Source organism: Crinia signifera, chromosome 1, assembly GCF_055691185.1.
Source record: "Crinia signifera chromosome 1, ASM5569118v1, whole genome shotgun sequence".
NCBI lineage: Eukaryota > Metazoa > Chordata > Amphibia > Anura > Myobatrachidae > Crinia > Crinia signifera.
In genome coordinates this window covers 71078405-71100217 of record NC_139217.1, presented here as the reverse complement: position 1 = coordinate 71100217, position 21813 = coordinate 71078405, and the positions used below count along the sequence as shown (strand labels likewise).

Here is a 21813-nt window from a genome sequence, read left to right as displayed (position 1 = left end):
CATGCTCAGGAAGCATCTTATGGTAATCCGCTGCTATGGCTTACAGTACATAGACACACCAGTGCTGGCTGATGTCCCTGTTTACGTGTAGGGTATGTGTGAGGATTGATTTGTTCTTCAGCATCTACTGTATTAAGAGTGGAGTGGTACCTTTTTATTTTAAAGAGGTATTTTTGTGCTTAAATAAAGGTTACTATTGTACATTTACTTGTCGTCGGACAAACTTCATCTACAACTTCCGTTTTTTTCGTTTTTAAAAAACTATGACCGTGTTTTGAATTATGAAGCGTTCTGTCATTTTAATCATAACTCAATAAAGTTTTTAGCCTTTTCCATTTGATTCAATAGATATGTTTCTAAGTTCTGATGTGAGATTGAGAACATTATCGTTCTGTTATCTGCTGTATTATTGTATTACATATTTGTATTTTGTACACACAGTATTGCCTACTTTTGGAGATTGTCACCGAGACTCCTGTACTGTTCTCCAAAGATTCAGATCATTAAACTAATGTCATTCCGCATAGATCACACAAATCTCTACAAAAGACCTGCAGAGACATTTCCTAAATTGGCTTTTATTGTGTATTCTGTGTTCAGTTCTACCTTAAGTGCTAGGGGCTCCTCCTTTGTTTCTGTGGCAAGGCTGTTCTGTATGCGCAAGGCATACACTGGGTTCTACATCCTAATATATTCAGGCCCTTTGTCATATTTTTCTTACGCTGAGCTGAAGTTCTAGATTCTTTAGGATCTAATAAATGTTTTCAATAACTTCACTGTCCTCTTGCTGTCACCATTAGCATTTCAAAGGTAGACAGAGCTAATGAGAAGGCGCGAGTCCTGGAGAGAATACTGTCATGGTAACACATGGGATACTAATGACCATATCCGGGATTTAAGAAGACACCTGTAGAAAAGAAGGTTTTGTACTTTGATTGGATCCACCATCAAAAACCTGCTTAAGCCCTGTACACACACATCGATTTGCTTTTGATTCGATGTTTGATTTGATTTTCTATTAGATACGGCATTAGATCTTTCCATTCGATTTGGCATTAGATCTGTACTTTTGCATTAGATATCGAATTCGATTTACATTCATGGTACATTGTACACATTCACTAGATCAAATTCGATATTTCCTTGGCTGCACAGTAGATTTTTCTGTTTGATTTTGTGAAAACGGGAGCGCGCATCGAATCGAATGTAGATCGAAAGTGACACAAAAACCATTCGATTTAGTTTAGGATTCGATTAGATTTTTCTTCTATAAGCAAAATGGAATTGAAAATCGGGAAAAATCGATGCATGTGTGCAGGGCTTTGGTCTTTGAATCTCTGAGTGTTGAGGGGTCTTGCACAGAAATCAGTTGTCAGCAGTAACCTTGCATCGGACCTTTGCACTGTAATGCACCCACTGGAAGCTTTCCTGCAGTGGTGGATGACTGGTATGATATGGTCCAGGGATCAGGAGAACTGGTTTATAATATAACTTGTATAATTGCAGCAAATCATGCCAAGTGAGACTTAGGCCTTGGCTATGCATTTGCATGCTTGGAACTCTGGGACAGATGTATTAAGCCTGGTAGAAGTGATAAAGTGGAAGGTGATAATGCAGCAGCCAATCTGCTCTTAACTGTCAAGTTACAGGGTGGTTTTGAAAAATGACAGGAGCTGATTGGCTGGTGCGTTATCATCTACCACTTTATCACTTCACCGGGATTAATACACCTGCTCCTAGGTCAGTTAAAGCGCAATTGTATTTCACTATGTCAGAGAGCAGTCAAGTTGAACTACAGTACTCTCGCCCAGCATTCAGAATTGATTATTGGGACTGCACCTGTGCAGTAGTCCTGCTTCCACACCAATACAATCGCAAATTCCGTTCCATGCTGATTATTGTAAGTTGAACTACTCTTGCCCAGTAATCATAATTGATTATTGATTCAGAAGTTTGATTTTCTGTTTTAATTTGAAAAAAATAACTGCCTGCGGTTTTGGCGCTTGCAGTTACAGGATTGATGACTGCCACATTTTAATCCAGAGAAAGTGAAAGCAGAAGAAGTGTCCGTTCCACTGATTGTGTAAAAGGACAGATTATACAGCACGTCGTATTACAGAGATTCACGTGGCTGGGTTTGAAATATAACAGGTAGGAGCTGATTGGCTGGTTGTTTATCACTCTCCACTTTATTACTTTTTTGAAGCTTGATACATCTGGCCCTATATTTGTTAGGAGTATCTGTTAATACAATTAATTGCTCCCTTTTTGTCAGCTTTCCAAAAGATTAATGGATAAAAAATATAAAGATGCCGTCACAACTGCTTTACAGAGCTTGGAACAACATGGAGGGAAGGTAACTATGTTTTATACTTCATGTGACATAAAAGCAAGGGACAAGTTGTATTAATACCTCCAGTCAGACCTATAGCGATACTGTAACCGCTATCCCCCTCACTAGCAGAGGAGACCGAGTCCAGCACACCAGCCTTACACGAGGTTCTCACCTCCCTGCAGCCAGTGTTCATGTCAGAGAAAGCAATAAAGTTTTTAATTCAATTATTGCAAGTGGCTCCTATTCCAGGTCAGACACAACATGGCCAGATCTATTTTTCCAGGGAATAGTGAGTTTTGGAACAGGAACTGGGCTGTAACCTTTCTGATTCGTTAGAGTGTTGTGGGAGATCCATGGGTGTGTATGAACAGCTCTGTGCGATTCTGAGGGTATAAACAACAATAAAAGGTAAAGCAGCGCTGTAAATTACAATGAAAAATTTATTGTACACAATAATAAAAACATAAATTATATATTAAAATGAACCATTGGCATGTGCAAATTTCAAGTAATGATGTATTGGTGGACCCAATAATTATAATCACCAATTTGGAGGTAGAATTTGACCTGCTCTGATCCTTGGAGAGAATTGGAAAGTCCTTATTTGCCACTTGGTGGTATCCTGAAGGTGTTAGCATGGACTACAACTGATGGCAACGATGGAATTAGCCTATCAGGAGTCCCACTACTGCGAGTGGTCAGGTGTCCAACTGTACTTTGTGTGGCTTGAGACTTTCAAGATGGTGGAGGTCCGATCAGGTAAATAAGCAGGTGGGGCAGTCCTTTGGAAATAAAGGGTAAAAGTCCTCAGGTGATTGGGGTCCAAGAATAGGGTGGTCACCAACGCGTTTCGCAGTACCAACTGACTGCTTTGTCAAGGTGTCCATTATGGTCTGTGGGTGCCATTTTTATACCTGGCTTCCCTAAGGTTCATTTGCATACCAAATTGGTTCAGTGTTATACAAAGTATAAAAAACATAAAATAAACCTACTCGGAGACAGTAAGGGTATTTACTTATATAAAATATATAACTCATAATGCAATTTGATGTTTATAACAATAAAAAAACCAAGAATAAAATATAATGACAGTAATATTACTTCCGGGTCATTTCCTTTCTCTAGGCAAAATTACATCACTTCCGGGTCGGGTTTTTCTATACCATCAGTAATTATATATATCCAGTGTATTTACACATTTATAAAACACTCGTTTAGAGAGGGTGATTGGGGGTAGTGGCCCCGCTTATAAGGATTTCTCCCGATCGCACACAAAAATCACCCTCTCTAAACGAGTGTTTTATAAATGTGTAAATACACTGGATATACAAAGTGTGCGATCGGGAGAAATCCTTATAAGCGGGGCCACTACCCCCAATCACCCTCTCTAAACGAGTGTCTTATAAATGTGTAAATACACTGGATATATATAATTACTGATGGTATAGAAAAACCCGACCCGGAAGTGATGTAATTTTGCCTAGAGAAAGGAAATGACCCGGAAGTAATATTACTGTCATTATATTTTATTCTTGGTTTTTTTATTGTTATAAACATCAAATTGCATTATGAGTTATATATTTTATATAAGTAAATACCCTTACTGTCTCCGAGTAGGTTTATTTTATGTTTTTTATACTTTGTATAACACTGAACCAATTTGGTATGCAAATGAACCTTAGGGAAGCCAGGTATAAAAATGGCACCCACAGACCATAATGGACACCTTGACAAAGCAGTCAGTTGGTACTGCGAAACGCGTTGGTGACCACCCTATTCTTGGACCCCAATCACCTGAGGACTTTTACCCTTTATTTCCAAAGGACTGCCCCACCTGCTTATTTACCTGATCGGACCTCCACCATCTTGAAAGTCTCAAGCCACACAAAGTACAGTTGGACACCTGACCACTCGCAGTAGTGGGACTCCTGATAGGCTAATTCCATCGTTGCCATCAGTTGTAGTCCATGCTAACACCTTCAGGATACCACCAAGTGGCAAATAAGGACTTTCCAATTCTCTCCAAGGATCAGAGCAGGTCAAATTCTACCTCCAAATTGGTGATTATAATTATTGGGTCCACCAATACATCATTACTTGAAATTTGCACATGCCAATGGTTCATTTTAATATATAATTTATGTTTTTATTATTGTGTACAATAAATTTTTCATTGTAATTTACAGCGCTGCTTTACCTTTTATTGTTGTTTTTTCTTGTATAATTGGGAGCTGACTACTCCCGTAAGCAGCTGCTGTGTTGATTAAACCACTCTTGGTAGGCGCTCCATACCAACCCAGGTTGGCTTTGTTGTTCAGCGATTCTGAGGGTATGCCTGTTTCTGGAGGATCTCTTGTACCTGGCCTGGTGCTGGTACAAGGGCTGATACTCTTTATGACTGTTACGGCAACCATTGTATAATCCATGGGCAGCACGGGTTTTCTCTTGCAAACGCACAAACCCGGGCATATGGACATCGCACTTCAATGTATGGGCAGGATTAGTCTTGATTTTTCTCAGGTTATTTAGGGATAAATGTGCCTTAGGTTTAACGCCCTTTTTGCAAAAAATGGGGCAGATGTATTAAGCCTTAACAAGAGATAAATCCAAGGGTAACAAAGAGAGATAAACGTCCAGCCAATCAGCTCCTTACTGACTTTTTTCAAACACAGCCTGTAACATGGCAGTTAGCAGGTGATTGGCTGAACGTTTATCTCTCCATCACCCTTGCATTTATCTCTTGTTAACCCCTTCCTGACACAGCCAGTTTTTGCCTTCCTGACAGAGCCCTTTTTTTCAAATCTGACATGTATCACTTAAGTGGGTATAACTTTTTTTTGCTTTTACTTATCCCAGTGATTTTGAGATTGTTTTCTCGTGACACATTGTACTTCAAGTTAGTGGTAAATTTTGGTCGATACAGTCTGTGTTTTTTTGTGAAAAATACCAAAATGTCGTAAAAAAATGGAAAATTTTGCGATTTGCAAAATGTTAAATTTTCTGCTTGTGAGACAAATAATCTTACCACTCAAAATAGTTAATAACTAACATAGACCATATGTATACTTTATGTTGCCATCATTATTTCAACCTCATTTTCATTTTTTTGGACACTAGGAGGCTTAAAATATGAATAGCAAATTCTCAAATTTTCAAGAAAATTTCAAACACTGATTTTTTTAGGGACCAGTTCAGTTCTGATGTGACTTTGAGGGACTTGTATGTGAGACACCCCCATAAATGATGCCATTTCAAAAACTGCACCCCTCACAGTATTCAAAACAGCATTTTGGAAGTTTGTTAACCCTTTAGGTGTTTTACAGGAATTAAAACAAAGTGTAGGTGAAATTTCAAAATTTCATTTTTTTTGCAGAGTTTCAATTTTAATACATTTTTCTAACGAATACAGTAGATTTTACTAGAGAAATGTGACTAAAAATTGATTCCCCCAATTCTTTGGTTTTCATAAATATCCTATATGTGGCCCTAGTGTGCACGGTGACCAAACCACAGGCTTCATAATAGAAGGAGCACCTACTTGATTTTGGAGCCTCCTTTTTATGAGATTATTTTTTAGGCACCATGTAGGTTTCTAGGCACCATAAGATGCTAAAAGTTAGGAACCCCCCCACAAGTGACCCCATTTTGCAAACTACACCCTTCAGGGAATTCATCTAGGGGTATAGTGTACATTTCAAACCCCCAGGGGTTTCACCAATTGTGGTACAACTGGGCAGTGAAAATAAAAAAAAATAATTTTTCATTTTCACAGCTCAGTTGTATCAAAATTGGTGAAACCCCTGGGGGTTTGAAATGTACACTATACCCCTTGATGAATTCCCTGAAGGGTGTAGTTTGCAAAATGGGGTGACTTGTGGGGGGGTTCCACTGTATTGGTGCAACATAGCACCCACCATTCATTCCACCAAAATCTGTGCTGCAAAATCCAAAAATCACTCCTTCCCTTCTGAGTCCTGCCATGCACCCAACTGGTATTTTTTGGTCACATGTGAGGCATTGCCGTACTCGGGAGAAATTGGGGCACAGATTTTGGGGTGCTTTGTCTCCTTCATTCCTTGTGAAAATGAAAAATTTTGAGCCAGATCTGCATTTTTGTGTAAAAAAATGTAATTTTTTACAGAAAAATGCAGTTCTGGCTCAAAATTTTTCATTTTCACAAGGAATGAAGGATACAAAGCACCCCAAAATCTGTGCCCCAATTTCTCCCGAGTACGGCAATGCCTCACATGTGACCAAAAAATACCAGTTGGGTGCATGGCAGGACTCAGAAGGGAAGGAGTGATATTTGGTGGTGGAATGAATGGTGGGTGCTATGTCGCATTAGCAAGACCCCCGAAGCACCAATACAGTGGAACCCCCCCACAAGTGACCCCATTTTGGTCACCAGCTTTGGGAGGGGGGCTGGCGCTGCGGCTGGCGGGGGGGTGGGAGGGGTGCTGGCGCTGCGGCAGCCGGGTGGGTGGGAGTGAGGGGGGCTGCCGGGTGGGAGGGGGGGGGGGCTGGCGATCGGTGGTGATCGGTGCTGTACTTAACAGCACCGATCACCACCGATCACTGTGTTACCGAGCGGCTTAGCCGCCGGTAACACAGAAAACGCTGCAATTGGCTGTTCACATTTGAACAGCCAATCGCAGCGATCGCCGCGAGGGGGGATGTCTGCTGTCAGGGACAGCAGACATCTCCAAACTGTCACCGCGTCTATAGACGCGGTGACAGTTTAAAACCATGACGTATATATACGTCTTCGGTCGGGAAGTACCTCCCGACCATGACGTATATATACGTCATATGTCGGGAATATCTTTCTATATATATATATATATATATATATATATATATATATATATATATATATATATATATATATATATATATATATACACATATATCTGTCTATATATATATATATATATATATATATATATATATATATATATACATATATATATATATGTGTGTGTATATATATATATATACATATATACACATACATATATGTGTGTATATATATATATATACACATACACACATATATATATATATATATATATATATATATATATTTATATATATATATTTCAGTGCCTTTTTTTTATTTTTTTAACTCATTGCTGGGGTGGGAGGGGGGAAGCGCTGCGTGCGCTGAGGCTCCGTGCTGCTGCTGCTGCCGGGGGACCTGGCGTGCTGCTGCTGCTGCCGGGGGACCTGAGGGAGCTGCCGGGTGAGTGCCGGGTGGGTGGGAGGGGGGTGCTGCTCATCGGTGGTGATCGGTGCTGCACCGATCACCACCGTTTTCTGTGTTACCGAGCGGCTTAGCCGCCGGTAACACAGGAAACGCTGTGAATGGCTGTTCAGATTTGAACAGCCAATCACAGCGATCGCCGACCGGGGGGGGCACCCCTGCCCCCCCTGGGCGGCGAGGGGGGATGTCTGCTGTCAGGGACAGCAGACATCTCCTAACTGTCACCGCGTCTATAGACGCAGTGACAGTTACAAGCCATGACGTACATGTACGTCAAATGTCGGGAAGTACTTCCCGACCATGACGTACATGTACGTCAAATGTCGGGAAGGGGTTAAGGCTTAATACATCTGTTCCTATGTTCCTTTTTCAGTTGTGTGGTTTCGTATTTTATTTTAAATATATGACTTTGCAGTTTGTTAATTTTTTAACTTTATTTATTTCCATCAAAAGGAAAGCCTGGGGATAATCAAATCAAAAATTCCAACATACTGCTCTATATACAGCTGATATCCATCCTATATCTGTTATCAAAGTGGATTTTTATTTACACTTACGACTTCTTGTTGGGCTGAAGATTTCATATGGGGACTTGGAACCTAGACGCCACCCTAAATCCTGATGGAGGCACTCTCCAGTCTACATGACTTATTCTTTAGCTTCTCACTGTTTGTAACAAATTTATATTTTCTGCATAATTATTGTGAAAGGGACTTTGTTCAAAATCACTGCTGCAAATGCATTACACTGTAAACGCCTTTAGCAGTATGGAACCAAAGTATAAGCCATTGTACCGCTATGTATGAGAGACATGGCGAATAGAGTCAGAGGAACCTCTGTAATCATCTTTGTGTCCTGCCACATGGCAATCTTTCTATGGAGTTTTTTCCCCCTAACTTTATGATGACTTCATTTCCAAGTAGGGAACCATGGGTAAGAATGTGTTTTTTGCTCTGGAAATCGACTGAAAACAACATTATACCGGTACATCCACTATAAAGTTGAAATTGCTGGGAACATTAGTCGTCATTTTCCTCAGTGGATTCTTGGAATGGAAATGGAATCTGATAGAATCTTGTTGAAAGATCCATCAAGGTTCACTGGATAAATAAACGCATTTACTGCAGCTCTCTCCATGAGTAACATATTTGCTCCCTACTCATTTGTTCAGCTGAGGCCCCGCCTTCATCTTCAGTACCGTTTCCTGATTGTTTGAAGGAAAAAAATATATATAGCGGTCTTGAGAGTTTACTCAACCAATCCATACAATGCAATCCTTCACAGCAAGACTAGCCAGTATTCCTTCACTCAGTGTTTGCCATGTCTCATGCTAAATTTTCGCAAAGGTTATAAACGATGTTTTAAAAGTAAATATAAAACTATTGTCATGGATTTTCAAAGGCACACAATATTTATTCACAAACAAGCAAAAATGATTAAAATAATATGCAATGATGGACAGTCATAGACAGGGATCTATGACCATATGGTTTTATATTCACTTTTTAAACCTCGTTTATAACCTTTGCACCAATTTATACATTTTTTCCCCCACAAGTATCTTCTTAGAGTTGGCGTTCCTCTTCCTTGTTGTATAGAGGCAGCATTGTGTTTTAATTTAAGTGTTCATCCCTTTAGAACAACCACCTTGTACAGGTGTTTCAGTCATATTATATAACCTTAGATAATGACTTTGGTTTAGGTATTTGATTGGGAACATTTGCAAGAAGTGTGTAAGGCTGGTAACTATGGGGGTTATTCTGGTTCACTCCTTCTGGCAAATTCCTTCTTAAATGGACAAAACCCATGTGCAGAGAGAATTAGACTTGGGTGAGTTATTTTGTTCTGTGCAGGGTAAATACTGACTGCTTTATTTTTACACTGCAATATAGATCTCACTTTGAAGTAAAACCCCACCCAAATCTAATTCTCTCTGCACAAGTAACCTCTACCCCACCTGCAGTGCACATGATTTTTGTCCATCTAAGAAGGAATTTGCCAGAAGGAGTGAACCAGAATAATCCCCTTGGCAGGGGTTGTAACACAGGTTACATGGTAGTGTGGAAACACCATATTTCCGATACCCAGACTTTATGTTGACATACATAAGGTCGACATAAGGGTTGACACAGCATATAGTCGATATGAAAAGTGTTAATAAATTATAGAAATCATGAAAAACTCATGTTACCATCCACTTGGGCTACGATTGGAAAGAATAAGCACGGTGAGCAAAATGGTACACTAATTGGAAGCCTGTGTGATGTCAGATAACAATTGACACCCCATAAACCTAAAGAAAAAAAAAATGTGATCTTTTCCCGTGTCAACTATTGTCATGTTGACCTTTTGTTTGTGTCAACCTTTTTTCCCATATCGACATTGTTATGCATGTTGACATTTTGGGGTCGACCTAGGCACCGTCAATGTAATAACTTCCTTCTCTGTGAACCACACCCACATTTTCCGCAGCAGGATAATGTAAATGCTGTCAGTCCCAGTGACCTGTGGTCATTATCTCTCCCGAGTATTTGTAGAGAAATATGTGACATGTGATCCCAGCATAGGTTCTGCACTGGCAGGCTTAGTGCTGGCAGAGGTGCGTCTGACAAAATGTGACACTGGGAGATAAATATAGAAGAGCGCCGCCGTGTCATTTGCATAACTGCACATATTTGTCAGCCAAGCACAAAGCCCGGTCTACTGACTCAGGGAAAACCGTGTTTGGTTGAGCTTGTTCTTCGTCTGCATTAAGCTTTATAAAAATACCATTTGAATACAGAAAACCTAGTTAGTACACTGCACTGACAGTCTGCACACCGCATTAGATATACATGTAGACAAATTATGTTACCCATTCACTTATGCGATCGGATTCGATGTGACATCAAAGTGCAATGTCCATCGAACCCGATCGCATTTTGTGGTGCAAAAAGTGCCCCCTTACAGCACCCAATGTTGCATGCCATGTTGAGATGGCACATCGGGTGCTGGAACAGGGCGGGCAGAGTGCGGTGTTGTAGCGTAGCGCTAGAAGTATCGCTAGCGGGGGTCAGTGGTGGCGGCAGAAGTGTTTTAAAACACTGGGCAGCCCTCGGATTGGCTGAGGTAGCTCAGCCAATCCGAGGGCTGCCTAGTGTTTTAAACACTTCTGCCGCCGCCGCCCGCTAGCTTTACTGTGGCAGGAGAAATGTTTAAAACACTGGGCAGCCCTCTGATTAGCTGAGCTATCTCAGCCAATCAGAGGGCTGCTCAGTGTTTTAAAAATTCTGCCGCCACCACTGACCCCCGCTGCCTGCTAGCGCTACAATGCCGCCCTCTCCCACGCCACCAGCGGTCCCTCTGGCCCCCTCTCCCCAAACCCCACCCCGCTGAAAGCGTTCCCTCTGCCCCCCACCCGCGGATTGCATTCGAGCGATTGCATGTGGTTAAAAACCACACGCAAATGCTACTGCAATTCTATAGATATTATGTGCAGCACATAAGATCTATCGACGTGATACCTTGCCTTTCTTCTTCAGAACAGTTCTCGTATTCATCTTCGTGAACAAAGGTTCATCACCTGCTCATGCCCACGACCAAATCGTGGTGTAATAAATAAAACAAAAAGTAAAAGGCTCTTTGTGCTATAACTTTTATTTGGATGGTAACATATTATCCAAAGAACCACATGCTCAGGAAGCATCTTATGGTAATCCGCTGCTATGGCTTACAGTACATAGACACACCAGTGCTGGCTGATGTCCCTGTTTACGTGTAGGGTATGTGTGAGGATTGATTTGTTCTTCAGCATCTACTGTATTAAGAGTGGAGTGGTACCTTTTTATTTTAAAGAGGTATTTTTGTGCTTAAATAAAGGTTACTATTGTACATTTACTTGTCGTCGGACAAACTTCATCTACAACTTCCGTTTTTTTCGTTTTTAAAAAACTATGACCGTGTTTTGAATTATGAAGCGTTCTGTCATTTTAATCATAACTCAATAAAGTTTTTAGCCTTTTCCATTTGATTCAATAGATATGTTTCTAAGTTCTGATGTGAGATTGAGAACATTATCGTTCTGTTATCTGCTGTATTATTGTATTACATATTTGTATTTTGTACACACAGTATTGCCTACTTTTGGAGATTGTCACCGAGACTCCTGTACTGTTCTCCAAAGATTCAGATCATTAAACTAATGTCATTCCGCATAGATCACACAAATCTCTACAAAAGACCTGCAGAGACATTTCCTAAATTGGCTTTTATTGTGTATTCTGTGTTCAGTTCTACCTTAAGTGCTAGGGGCTCCTCCTTTGTTTCTGTGGCAAGGCTGTTCTGTATGCGCAAGGCATACACTGGGTTCTACATCCTAATATATTCAGGCCCTTTGTCATATTTTTCTTACGCTGAGCTGAAGTTCTAGATTCTTTAGGATCTAATAAATGTTTTCAATAACTTCACTGTCCTCTTGCTGTCACCATTAGCATTTCAAAGGTAGACAGAGCTAATGAGAAGGCGCGAGTCCTGGAGAGAATACTGTCATGGTAACACATGGGATACTAATGACCATATCCGGGATTTAAGAAGACACCTGTAGAAAAGAAGGTTTTGTACTTTGATTGGATCCACCATCAAAAACCTGCTTAAGCCCTGTACACACACATCGATTTGCTTTTGATTCGATGTTTGATTTGATTTTCTATTAGATACGGCATTAGATCTTTCCATTCGATTTGGCATTAGATCTGTACTTTTGCATTAGATATCGAATTCGATTTACATTCATGGTACATTGTACACATTCACTAGATCAAATTCGATATTTCCTTGGCTGCACAGTAGATTTTTCTGTTTGATTTTGTGAAAACGGGAGCGCGCATCGAATCGAATGTAGATCGAAAGTGACACAAAAACCATTCGATTTAGTTTAGGATTCGATTAGATTTTTCTTCTATAAGCAAAATGGAATTGAAAATCGGGAAAAATCGATGCATGTGTGCAGGGCTTTGGTCTTTGAATCTCTGAGTGTTGAGGGGTCTTGCACAGAAATCAGTTGTCAGCAGTAACCTTGCATCGGACCTTTGCACTGTAATGCACCCACTGGAAGCTTTCCTGCAGTGGTGGATGACTGGTATGATATGGTCCAGGGATCAGGAGAACTGGTTTATAATATAACTTGTATAATTGCAGCAAATCATGCCAAGTGAGACTTAGGCCTTGGCTATGCATTTGCATGCTTGGAACTCTGGGACAGATGTATTAAGCCTGGTAGAAGTGATAAAGTGGAAGGTGATAATGCAGCAGCCAATCTGCTCTTAACTGTCAAGTTACAGGGTGGTTTTGAAAAATGACAGGAGCTGATTGGCTGGTGCGTTATCATCTACCACTTTATCACTTCACCGGGATTAATACACCTGCTCCTAGGTCAGTTAAAGCGCAATTGTATTTCACTATGTCAGAGAGCAGTCAAGTTGAACTACAGTACTCTCGCCCAGCATTCAGAATTGATTATTGGGACTGCACCTGTGCAGTAGTCCTGCTTCCACACCAATACAATCGCAAATTCCGTTCCATGCTGATTATTGTAAGTTGAACTACTCTTGCCCAGTAATCATAATTGATTATTGATTCAGAAGTTTGATTTTCTGTTTTAATTTGAAAAAAATAACTGCCTGCGGTTTTGGCGCTTGCAGTTACAGGATTGATGACTGCCACATTTTAATCCAGAGAAAGTGAAAGCAGAAGAAGTGTCCGTTCCACTGATTGTGTAAAAGGACAGATTATACAGCACGTCGTATTACAGAGATTCATGTGTCTATGGGTGTGTATTCAATGCTTTCTGCGAACTGTGACAGCGAGCAATGCTTCCTGCTCGCTTTCATAGCTTGCAGGGTCAGTATTCAACTGACCTCCCTGCACACACAGTTTCCCCCTCACTAGGTTTTTGGAGCGAGGGGGAAATGGCCTGTGCGGCTGCTAAAACATTGAGGCTCATGGCTATACGCAGCGGGATCCCTGCTCGCTGTTATGGGGAATCCTCGCTCTCCTGTGACAGCGAGGATTTCCCCGGTGCATTAAATAGGGTGAGCGGCCGGTGCAGGGGTTAACCGGCGAGGATTGCTTGTTTCTCGCCAGCTTCATTGAATACACCCCTAGTGTGTGTACGAGAACAGAATGTCAGAGGGGAATACAAGACTTTTATAAACCCACAGAGATGTCTTCATAAATTTAGTCTCAATACACCTTGGGTATATACGGAGCACAACAGAATGCGGCATGGAAAAAAGCAGTGGATGCTGCATCGTAGCAGTTCATATACAGATTCAGACTCCTTCACACACAGATATACAAGTGTCATGTATCAAATCAGCACATTCTCCTAGTAAAAGGACGACTAGTGCGAAGACCGCCGTAACAGCTGTAGCATATAAACCAGTCCCCACATGCGTATTTTCATGTGGCCGGCTAGATTTCCCCTTCTCCTTCAGAGGGGCCCTTCTAGCCACAAATATTTTGATTGTATGTATGTGGGACCACTAAAGATATCTCCAATACCAGATGTGGGGCCAGATGCACTAAGCTTCAAAAGTGATACAATGGAGAGTGATAAACAGGCAGCCAATCAGCTCCTACCTGCCATGTCACAGGCTGTGTTTGAAAAATGTCAGACAGAAGCTGATTGATTGGTTGTTTATCACTCTCCATTTTATCACTTTTGAAGCTTAGTGCATCTGGCCTGTGATCCCTCCATTCCCTACGGCAGCCGCATCCCCCCAGATGTATTAAGCCTGGTGAAGAGAAAAAGTGGAAGTTGAAAACGCACCAGCCAATCAGCTATGTTTGAAAAAATGACAGTTAGAAGTTGGCTGGAGTGTTATCACCTTCCACTTTAATTCTACTTTATCTCCACTTTCGCTCTTCACCAGGCTTAATAGATCTGCCCTATTGTAAGTAATGTGAGGAGAAGTCCATCCCTTCCATAACGTGTAGTAGAACATGCTCCATATTTAGGGGTTATTCTGGTTGATTCGCTTGGATGCAAATTCGCACTGAAGTGTTTTGAGAGAGTGGTCTTGTATCACCTAGAGGATGCTGCTCTTACTGTCCTTCATAGGATTCTCTGTCATTTGGAAACTAAGGACTCCTATGTTAGATTATTATTTGTGGACTGTAGCTCCGCTTTTAATACCGTTGTGCCTGCGGTGTTGATCGCGAAGCTTCGGGAGATAGGTTACAATCTTCCCATCTGTGACTGGCTGTTGTACTTTTTGACAAATTGTTCTCGGTCAGTTAGGGTGGGTTCTTTTTCCTCGTCAGAACTTGTCCTAAACATAGGTGTCCCTCAAGGCTGTGTTCTGAGTCCTTTTTTGTACTCTTTGTACACCTCAGATCAGAGGGGGAAAGGAAGATAGCTATAGGTCAGAGGTGCAGCAATTAATTGAATGGGGTGAGGTTAATAACCTTCTCCTAAATGGTAAAAAGACTATGGAGGTGGTTATTGACTTTAGAAGATCGAGAAGTTCGACTATCAATCCTCTGGTTTTAAATGGTGATGAGGTGGAGAGGGTTACTAATACTACATTTTTAAGTATTACATTCTCGGAAGATCTGTCCTGGTCCATACATACCGCAATGGCAGTTGGAAAGGCTCAGCAACGCCCTTTTTTTCTGCGAAGATTACGGGCAGCTGGCCTATCTAGGCCTATGCTTATGAACTTTTACTGCTGTGTAATCGAGAGTCTGTTGACTTATACCATTGCGGTATGGTATGGAAATTTTTAGTGCTCTGGTCGGAGATCCCTAGACAGGATAGTTAGGGCTGCTGAAAAGGTCATTGGCCAACCTCTGCCTAAGATGGCAGATATTTTTTTGAGGAGGGGAAAAGCAAAGGCTAAAAAAATTATTTTAGACCCTAGTCATCCCTGCTATTCTCTTTTCTCCCTGTTGCCCTCTGGGAAACGTTACAGGTGCTTGAGTTGCCGTACTAGCCGGTTGCGGAACAGTTTTTTCCCATCTGTTATTCTGTGTTTGAATTGTGGTATATGAATTGTGAGTATTCTTTCTTCTTTTCTTTTCTTCCTTGTCAATTTCACTTTACATTTTTTAATGTTGTAGTGACAAAAAATTATTATTGTTATTATTATTATTATTGCGAATCAACTAAACCCCGCCCATTCACAAGGGCAACTTGTTCGCAGGGGCCTTTGAATGGATGTTACACAGTAACACAGGGCAGGGGGAACCTCCCACATCTTTCGACAACCATCGAAAGATGTGGAAGGTGCACGCATATGTAAGGTTGCTCTGAGCAACCCCCCCCCCCCCCCCCCCCCCCCACTAGCGTCACGGCCTCATTAGCATGAAACTCTGGACATTTCCCAGCGCCCCTCCGCGTCCACCCGCTGTGTTGGGTGCGTGCATCCAACGTATGCACATGTGCAGAAATGTGCATGCACATAGCGCAAACATCGGACCCCTTGTGAACGCAGGCAATCTGCAAACGGAACTGAATAAGGTCCTTAGTGTATACAAACTTTCTGGACCTCTGGTTTCTGGTCTCTGCATAATTCCTATGGTGGGTGGCTAAAACTTGACCTTCAGATCAAGTAGTTTCCGTGTTCAGGTGCTGAAACACGTATACTAGAAAGCAGTGTAATGGGAACAGGAACACAAAGCCATGGAGGCTAGAATACAATAAATAGATCGAGTATACAGTAGATGTGCACTTTAAGACACCTTGGTCAATCAACATTTTTACCTTCAACTCTTTGATATTCAATGACCTTTTCGGTCTTCTCTTTAGCCCCACTAGGCAACAGAGACATAAATATACTTATGTTCAGTTAAATTAGTATATTAGATACCATAACATACCTTAGCAACCAATCATATTTCTGGTACAATTTTGAAAATAAAAAGAAGCGCCTGGTTGGTTGTTACAGGCCAAATCACCATATTTCTTCTGCGCCACTTTTTAAAAAAAAAGTCCCTGGTGCAGATTCCAGCCCACAGTTCCCCAGACGTAACTAACATCACGGCTCCCAGTGCTAGTGTTGTAGAACCACTTTCAGGTAGAAGGAATAAAATCAGTACTAGGGGTAGAACTTGTATTTTCTTTTCATAACCAAAATAAATGTAATCTACCGATCTATATGAAATAAATTAGCATAACAATGATCAACAATAGTAAACCGCTTCTCGGATCAAGAACAGTGGACAGTGAAACAAAACCTCTCAACTTGAAACGTATTAAGCCTGAAAATAAACTTGAAACACTCGTGAAACCTGATTTTTGGAAGGCATCATAAAAAAGCTACTTTGCATAATATATGACTTAGTATAAAGATGAACAGTCTATTCGTGGTATGATGGAAATTGCAGCTTCAAATTATTGTCAAAAATAGATAAAACGTCTCTTCTTCGTAGCTCGCGCGTATGAGCTAAATCAGGTTCTCAAACAGCTGCATAGAGCACATGATATTTTCATCCTGTATAGAGAGAAAAGACAAGTAAACCATAGTTAAAACAAGGAAGTCATTTGTCTAGTAGATGCTTCATCCATTGGGGCAGATGCATTAAGCCTTAACAAGAGATAAATGCAAGGGTGATAAGGAGAGATAAACGTCCAGCCAATCAGCTCCTTACTGACTTTTTTCAAACACAGGCTGTAACATGGCAGTTAGCAGGTGATTGGCTGGACGTTTATTTCTCCTTATCTCCCTTGGATTTATCTCTTGTTAAAGCTTAATACATCTGCCCCATTATAATAATAATAATAATTTCATTTATATAGCGCTTTTCTCTCACAAGACTCAAAGACGCTTTACAAGCATGTCTAAAACATAGCACAGAGGCTTAAGGCCTAGCTGATCATTTTCTGAGCCCGGCGACCAGGTATACACCGCCCCACCAGGGTGAAATCCTGCCCCGTGCAAGCCTGCGAATCGCTTAGCACGGGTTGCAAAAATATCACAATCCTTCCAATAGCTGTAGATCCATATGCAAGACGCTCACCGCCAGATAATTTCCCCAGTGTGTGCAGTCTGTGCGCAGCCCAGGACTTACTCTGCAACTGCGATAGAAACAGGCTTATTGGGGCTGACGTCACACGATTTCCATTTAAAGGCCTGTGTTTTCCCTGACACTCCTAGAAAACATAAGGTAACCAGCTCCAAACGTCGGCTTCCTGTAAATCACCTTGCGTACAACCAGCAATTCACAAAGTACCAGGATGTTATGACATAACAGCCTCACACAGGCGTACTATGGGCTGTACGCATGCACAGTCTATTGATAATTGCCAGCCAGCTAAAATACAGCCATGTGATCAGGTGTGAAATAGGCCTCAATACAGATGTGCCCAGCCACAGCTTTGCTGTGTATAAAATGCTGCATGCGTCCAAATCTTTGGCCGTGTTATTGAACTACAACTGTAGTGAATGGCATAATGGGAGTGTGTGATCACGGTGCCATGCTATGTAGCTTCCTATATGCATCGCAGCAACAACAAAAAAGGTCCCAGCTATATTACAGCAAAAGGAAAGCAAACAGAAAGGCGGCGACCCCTGGGACAGCGGGACAGTATGCTATTAGCGGTAATGTCCCACTGTAATCGGGACAGTTGGGCGGTATGGGTTAAAAAACTCTTATTGTTTTTTGGGGGACACAGGTATAGGGAGCTATGGTATAGCAGGCATGTCCAAACTGTGGACCTCCAGCTGTTGTAAAACTGCATACCCCAGCATGCCTTGCCATAGGTTTAGCATTCCCTAATAGCAAAACTGTGGCAAGGCATGATGGGACTTGTAGTTTCACAACAGCTGGAGGGGCCATTGTTTGGCCATGCTTGTGGTATAGGGATCTGCACAGCAGTGCAGCAGATGTGGATAGGGATGGCCATCATTGCCATCGATTGTTTCCATCTATGGCAATTCTGCAACTGGCCATCGATAGTGCTTAACTATGCAATGGATGACCATCGATATTTTTACATATCGATGGTCATCCATTGTATTTGATTGATTGGCCTGTGGGCCAATCAAAACACAGGGAGTAGGGCTTTGCGGGTATCGGGGGGTGGGGCTATGCTCCGTGTCCTGGCACTTTGAAAGAAAAAAAAAGCAAAACATTGTTTTGCTATTCCATCGATGGAGGAAAACTATCGATGGCAAAAGTATTCGACATCGGCCATGAAGTATCAATGATTTTGATTCATCGATGGTCGATGGCCATCCCTAGATGTGGAGTGTTTGGAATATGGATTGATGCAGGATTAGATGAGACTGTCAGACACAGTAGCAGGAGGTTGCAGAAGACAAGGTAGGAGATGATGGGATAAGAGCTATGGCCGGAGATGGGTGAGACTCACTGTGCTTTGGTTGTGTAGCAGCTCTTGATTGTTAATACATGTATAACAAATGAACATACAATTCTTCTCAAGGGTTTTCATTTAAACAATAATGAACCTGATTTTTGTCTCTAAATCTTATTGAAAGCTACAGTATTTTGTAACATGGACAATTGAGTACAGGAGAATGTATCAGACTTCTATATAAACTGTACAGAAAGACATGTTTTCAATAGTTCACAAAAAAACAATCTAGAAATTATATTACGACTATTATAGGCCATTGGCATTATTAATGGAACCATCATTAATAATAATAATAATACATAAACACCTATGTTCTAGAAGAGAGAGTACACACAATTCTAGGGATTTTTACTCCCATTCAATGAAAATGACATCCTGCTCTATCAGACATTATCAGTAATATACACAGGGCTGCCGAGAGGTATGCGGGGCCCCGGTAAAAATGTGGGGGTGTTCCCTAATTTGCGGGAGGCTTGGCCACCTCCCATGATTAGGCCACGCCCCAAAAAACATTTAGGGGTTGTGTGGAGAAAAAAAAAACACTTTAAAGTCGAGAGGGGACTGTTATTGTTGCCCCCTCCCCTCAGAAGCGGCAGTACATACCTACAGCATGTGCTGTGCTGACAGCAGGCTCAGCATGAGCTCTCACACTGTCAGTGAAGACACTCATGCTGAGCCTGCTGTCAGTACAGCACATGCTGTAGAGGTGTGTGCTGCTGCTGCCTGAGGGGGAAGGGGGGGGGGGACCATGCCCCCCCGCCGGGCCCTCCAGCAAGCCCGGGTCTGGGTAATTAGTACCTACCCCCCCTCTCAGCGGCCCTGAATATACAATGTAATGTTATCCTCTACTTTTTTGCATTATAAACTTTAATACAAAGTTTTTGTTTGCTCACTATTCATACACCTATCAGATTAAGGTTATCCAGGGTTGCCTAACCTCCCAGAATAGGTCCCCCTTGCAGGTCCCCCTCCCAGCCCCCTGGAAAGGGTGGCAATCCTCCCGCATATCCCCCCATCTCCCGCGATCTGTCCCTCGGCGGGGGGGGGGGTCCGCGGGTAAAAAGCCACGATCGCTGCATTTTGCCGTGCAATGGCTGAAATACCGGCATTGCATGGCAGGGGCGGGGCTAAAATGATGCGCCGCTGTAGGCACACCCCTAACAGGACAGCATCTATGTGGCCCCACCCCCAAACCGTCTCTTTTTCACTCCCAGATATGGCCCCGCCCCCCCTGCCAAACAGAGCTGGCAAGCTGGCTCAAAAGTCGGCAAGTATGAGGTTATCTCACACAGTGCAGAGCAGGGCTCTGGCCAGCCGCCCTGACATGTAATGTTGTGACATGACATTGAGGGTGTGGAGCCGCTGACACTAGGATGTAGTGCACTGCCCAGAGCAATCTTAGGATGACTATGCTCAGTGCATGCATTGCAACAGTATTGGCTACACCAGGCTTTCCCAACCTCGGTCCTCAAGGCACACTAAGAGCAAGATTTACTAAGAATACGAATAAGGTTAGTCGTATTCTGAATACAAAACTTATTGGTGGAGTATTTCATTTACAAATTCGTATTCCGGGGGATAATTTATATTTTTATTTGTAGTTTTCAGATTCGTATTGATCAATATCGTATGGAGTCGTACTCTTATTTGGTGGCCGCATATCCGGGCGCTAAATACAAATACGAGCCGGCAGCTTGCATGGACCAGTCAGATCTGTGCAGGCTGCAGTGTTCTCCAAGTGCCAGCATGCGGGGGAGGTCTGCTGGCACTTGTAGTTCTCCTGTATTAAGCAATGTTAGGAATGTGAATTTAACCCTATCAGGCCGGCGTCCAATGGCCAGGGACGCCGGTGACAGCCCCGGGCTTCAGCCCTGGACGGGTGAAGCCTGGGGGGGACCCCTTTATTGGGGGGGTCCCCACTCCTCCAGGTACCCCGTCCAAGGCTGACCAGCAACGTTGCTCATGGTATGGCCGGGGGACCTTATGTAAAAAGTGTCCCCCGGCTGTGGCATGACACTGCGGGCTGTTGGAGCCCGGTGCTGGTTTCAAAATACGGGGGACCCACAGATTTTTTGTCCCCCGTATTTTTGGAACCAGGAACGGTCCAAGAGTCCGGGGCTGGTTTCAGAAATGCGAGGGACCCCTACGCTTTTTGTCCCCCGTATTTTTGGAACCAGGGGGCAAATTTATTAAGCTCGGTGAAGTGATAATATGGCTGGTACTTTATCACCGGCCAATCAGCTCATAACTGTGAAGTTACATGCTTGGTTTGAAAAATGACAGGTAGGAGCTGATTGGCCGGTGATAAAGACCAGACACTTTATCACTTCACTGAGCTTAATAAATCTACCCTCAGGTCCGGCTCAATGAGCCCGGGGCTGGTTATGTACAAGAGGGGGGACCTCAAGCCAATTTTTTTTTTTTTTAATCACAAAATCGCACATTTTAACAAAATCGCACCTTTTCATGACTAAAAAATCGCACTTATCATCCCGAAAATCTTTTCATGCCGGAATACACACCTCATTAAATATGCGATTTCTGGAAAAAAATGCGATTTTAAAAAACGGCGATACAGGGCGATTTGAGCAAAAATCGCATTTTCGGAAAAACGGTCAACACAATAAATCTCGCCCACAGAGTCATTTTCAGCCTGGTTTAGCTATAACAAGGATGGGTGCTGCAGCAGCCTGTAAGTGTATTGCCTTTCCCTCTATATTTTCTACATTTCCTCTATGATGTGCTGAAGATGAATGTAATGTAACCAATGTAATGTATTGGGTAATAGAAAGTTCCCTCAGTGATGTAACTACACTGCTTCTTTACTGCGTCACATTACATTGCAGCGAAGGGTGA

The 21813-nt window shown here is 42.2% G+C and overlaps 1 protein-coding gene and 1 long non-coding RNA gene across 7 annotated transcripts in view; one reads left to right on the top strand and one right to left on the bottom strand.

Annotated features, from left to right (window-relative positions):
* Window positions 1–1998: 1998 nt before the first annotated feature.
* Window positions 1999–10724, top strand: LOC146040262 (uncharacterized). Its single transcript, XR_014463454.1, has 3 exons — window positions 1999–2151; window positions 2276–2356; window positions 8052–10724. It is a non-coding gene; the product is annotated as an uncharacterized LOC146040262 (long non-coding RNA).
* A 5210-nt stretch (window positions 10725–15934) lies between these two features.
* The window catches only part of KCNIP4 (potassium voltage-gated channel interacting protein 4), a 567010-nt gene continuing 561131 nt past the window's right edge, over window positions 15935–21813 (bottom strand). For 5 of the 6 annotated variants that reach the window (XM_083161413.1, XM_083161412.1, XM_083161408.1 and 2 more), the window contains one exon: window positions 15935–17071. In XM_083161413.1, the coding sequence (XP_083017539.1) occupies window positions 17024–17071 (48 nt within the window). In that variant the 3' untranslated portion in view covers window positions 15935–17023. The remainder of the gene's footprint in view (window positions 17072–21813) is intronic. The other variant, XM_083161409.1, reaches the window with a different exon arrangement.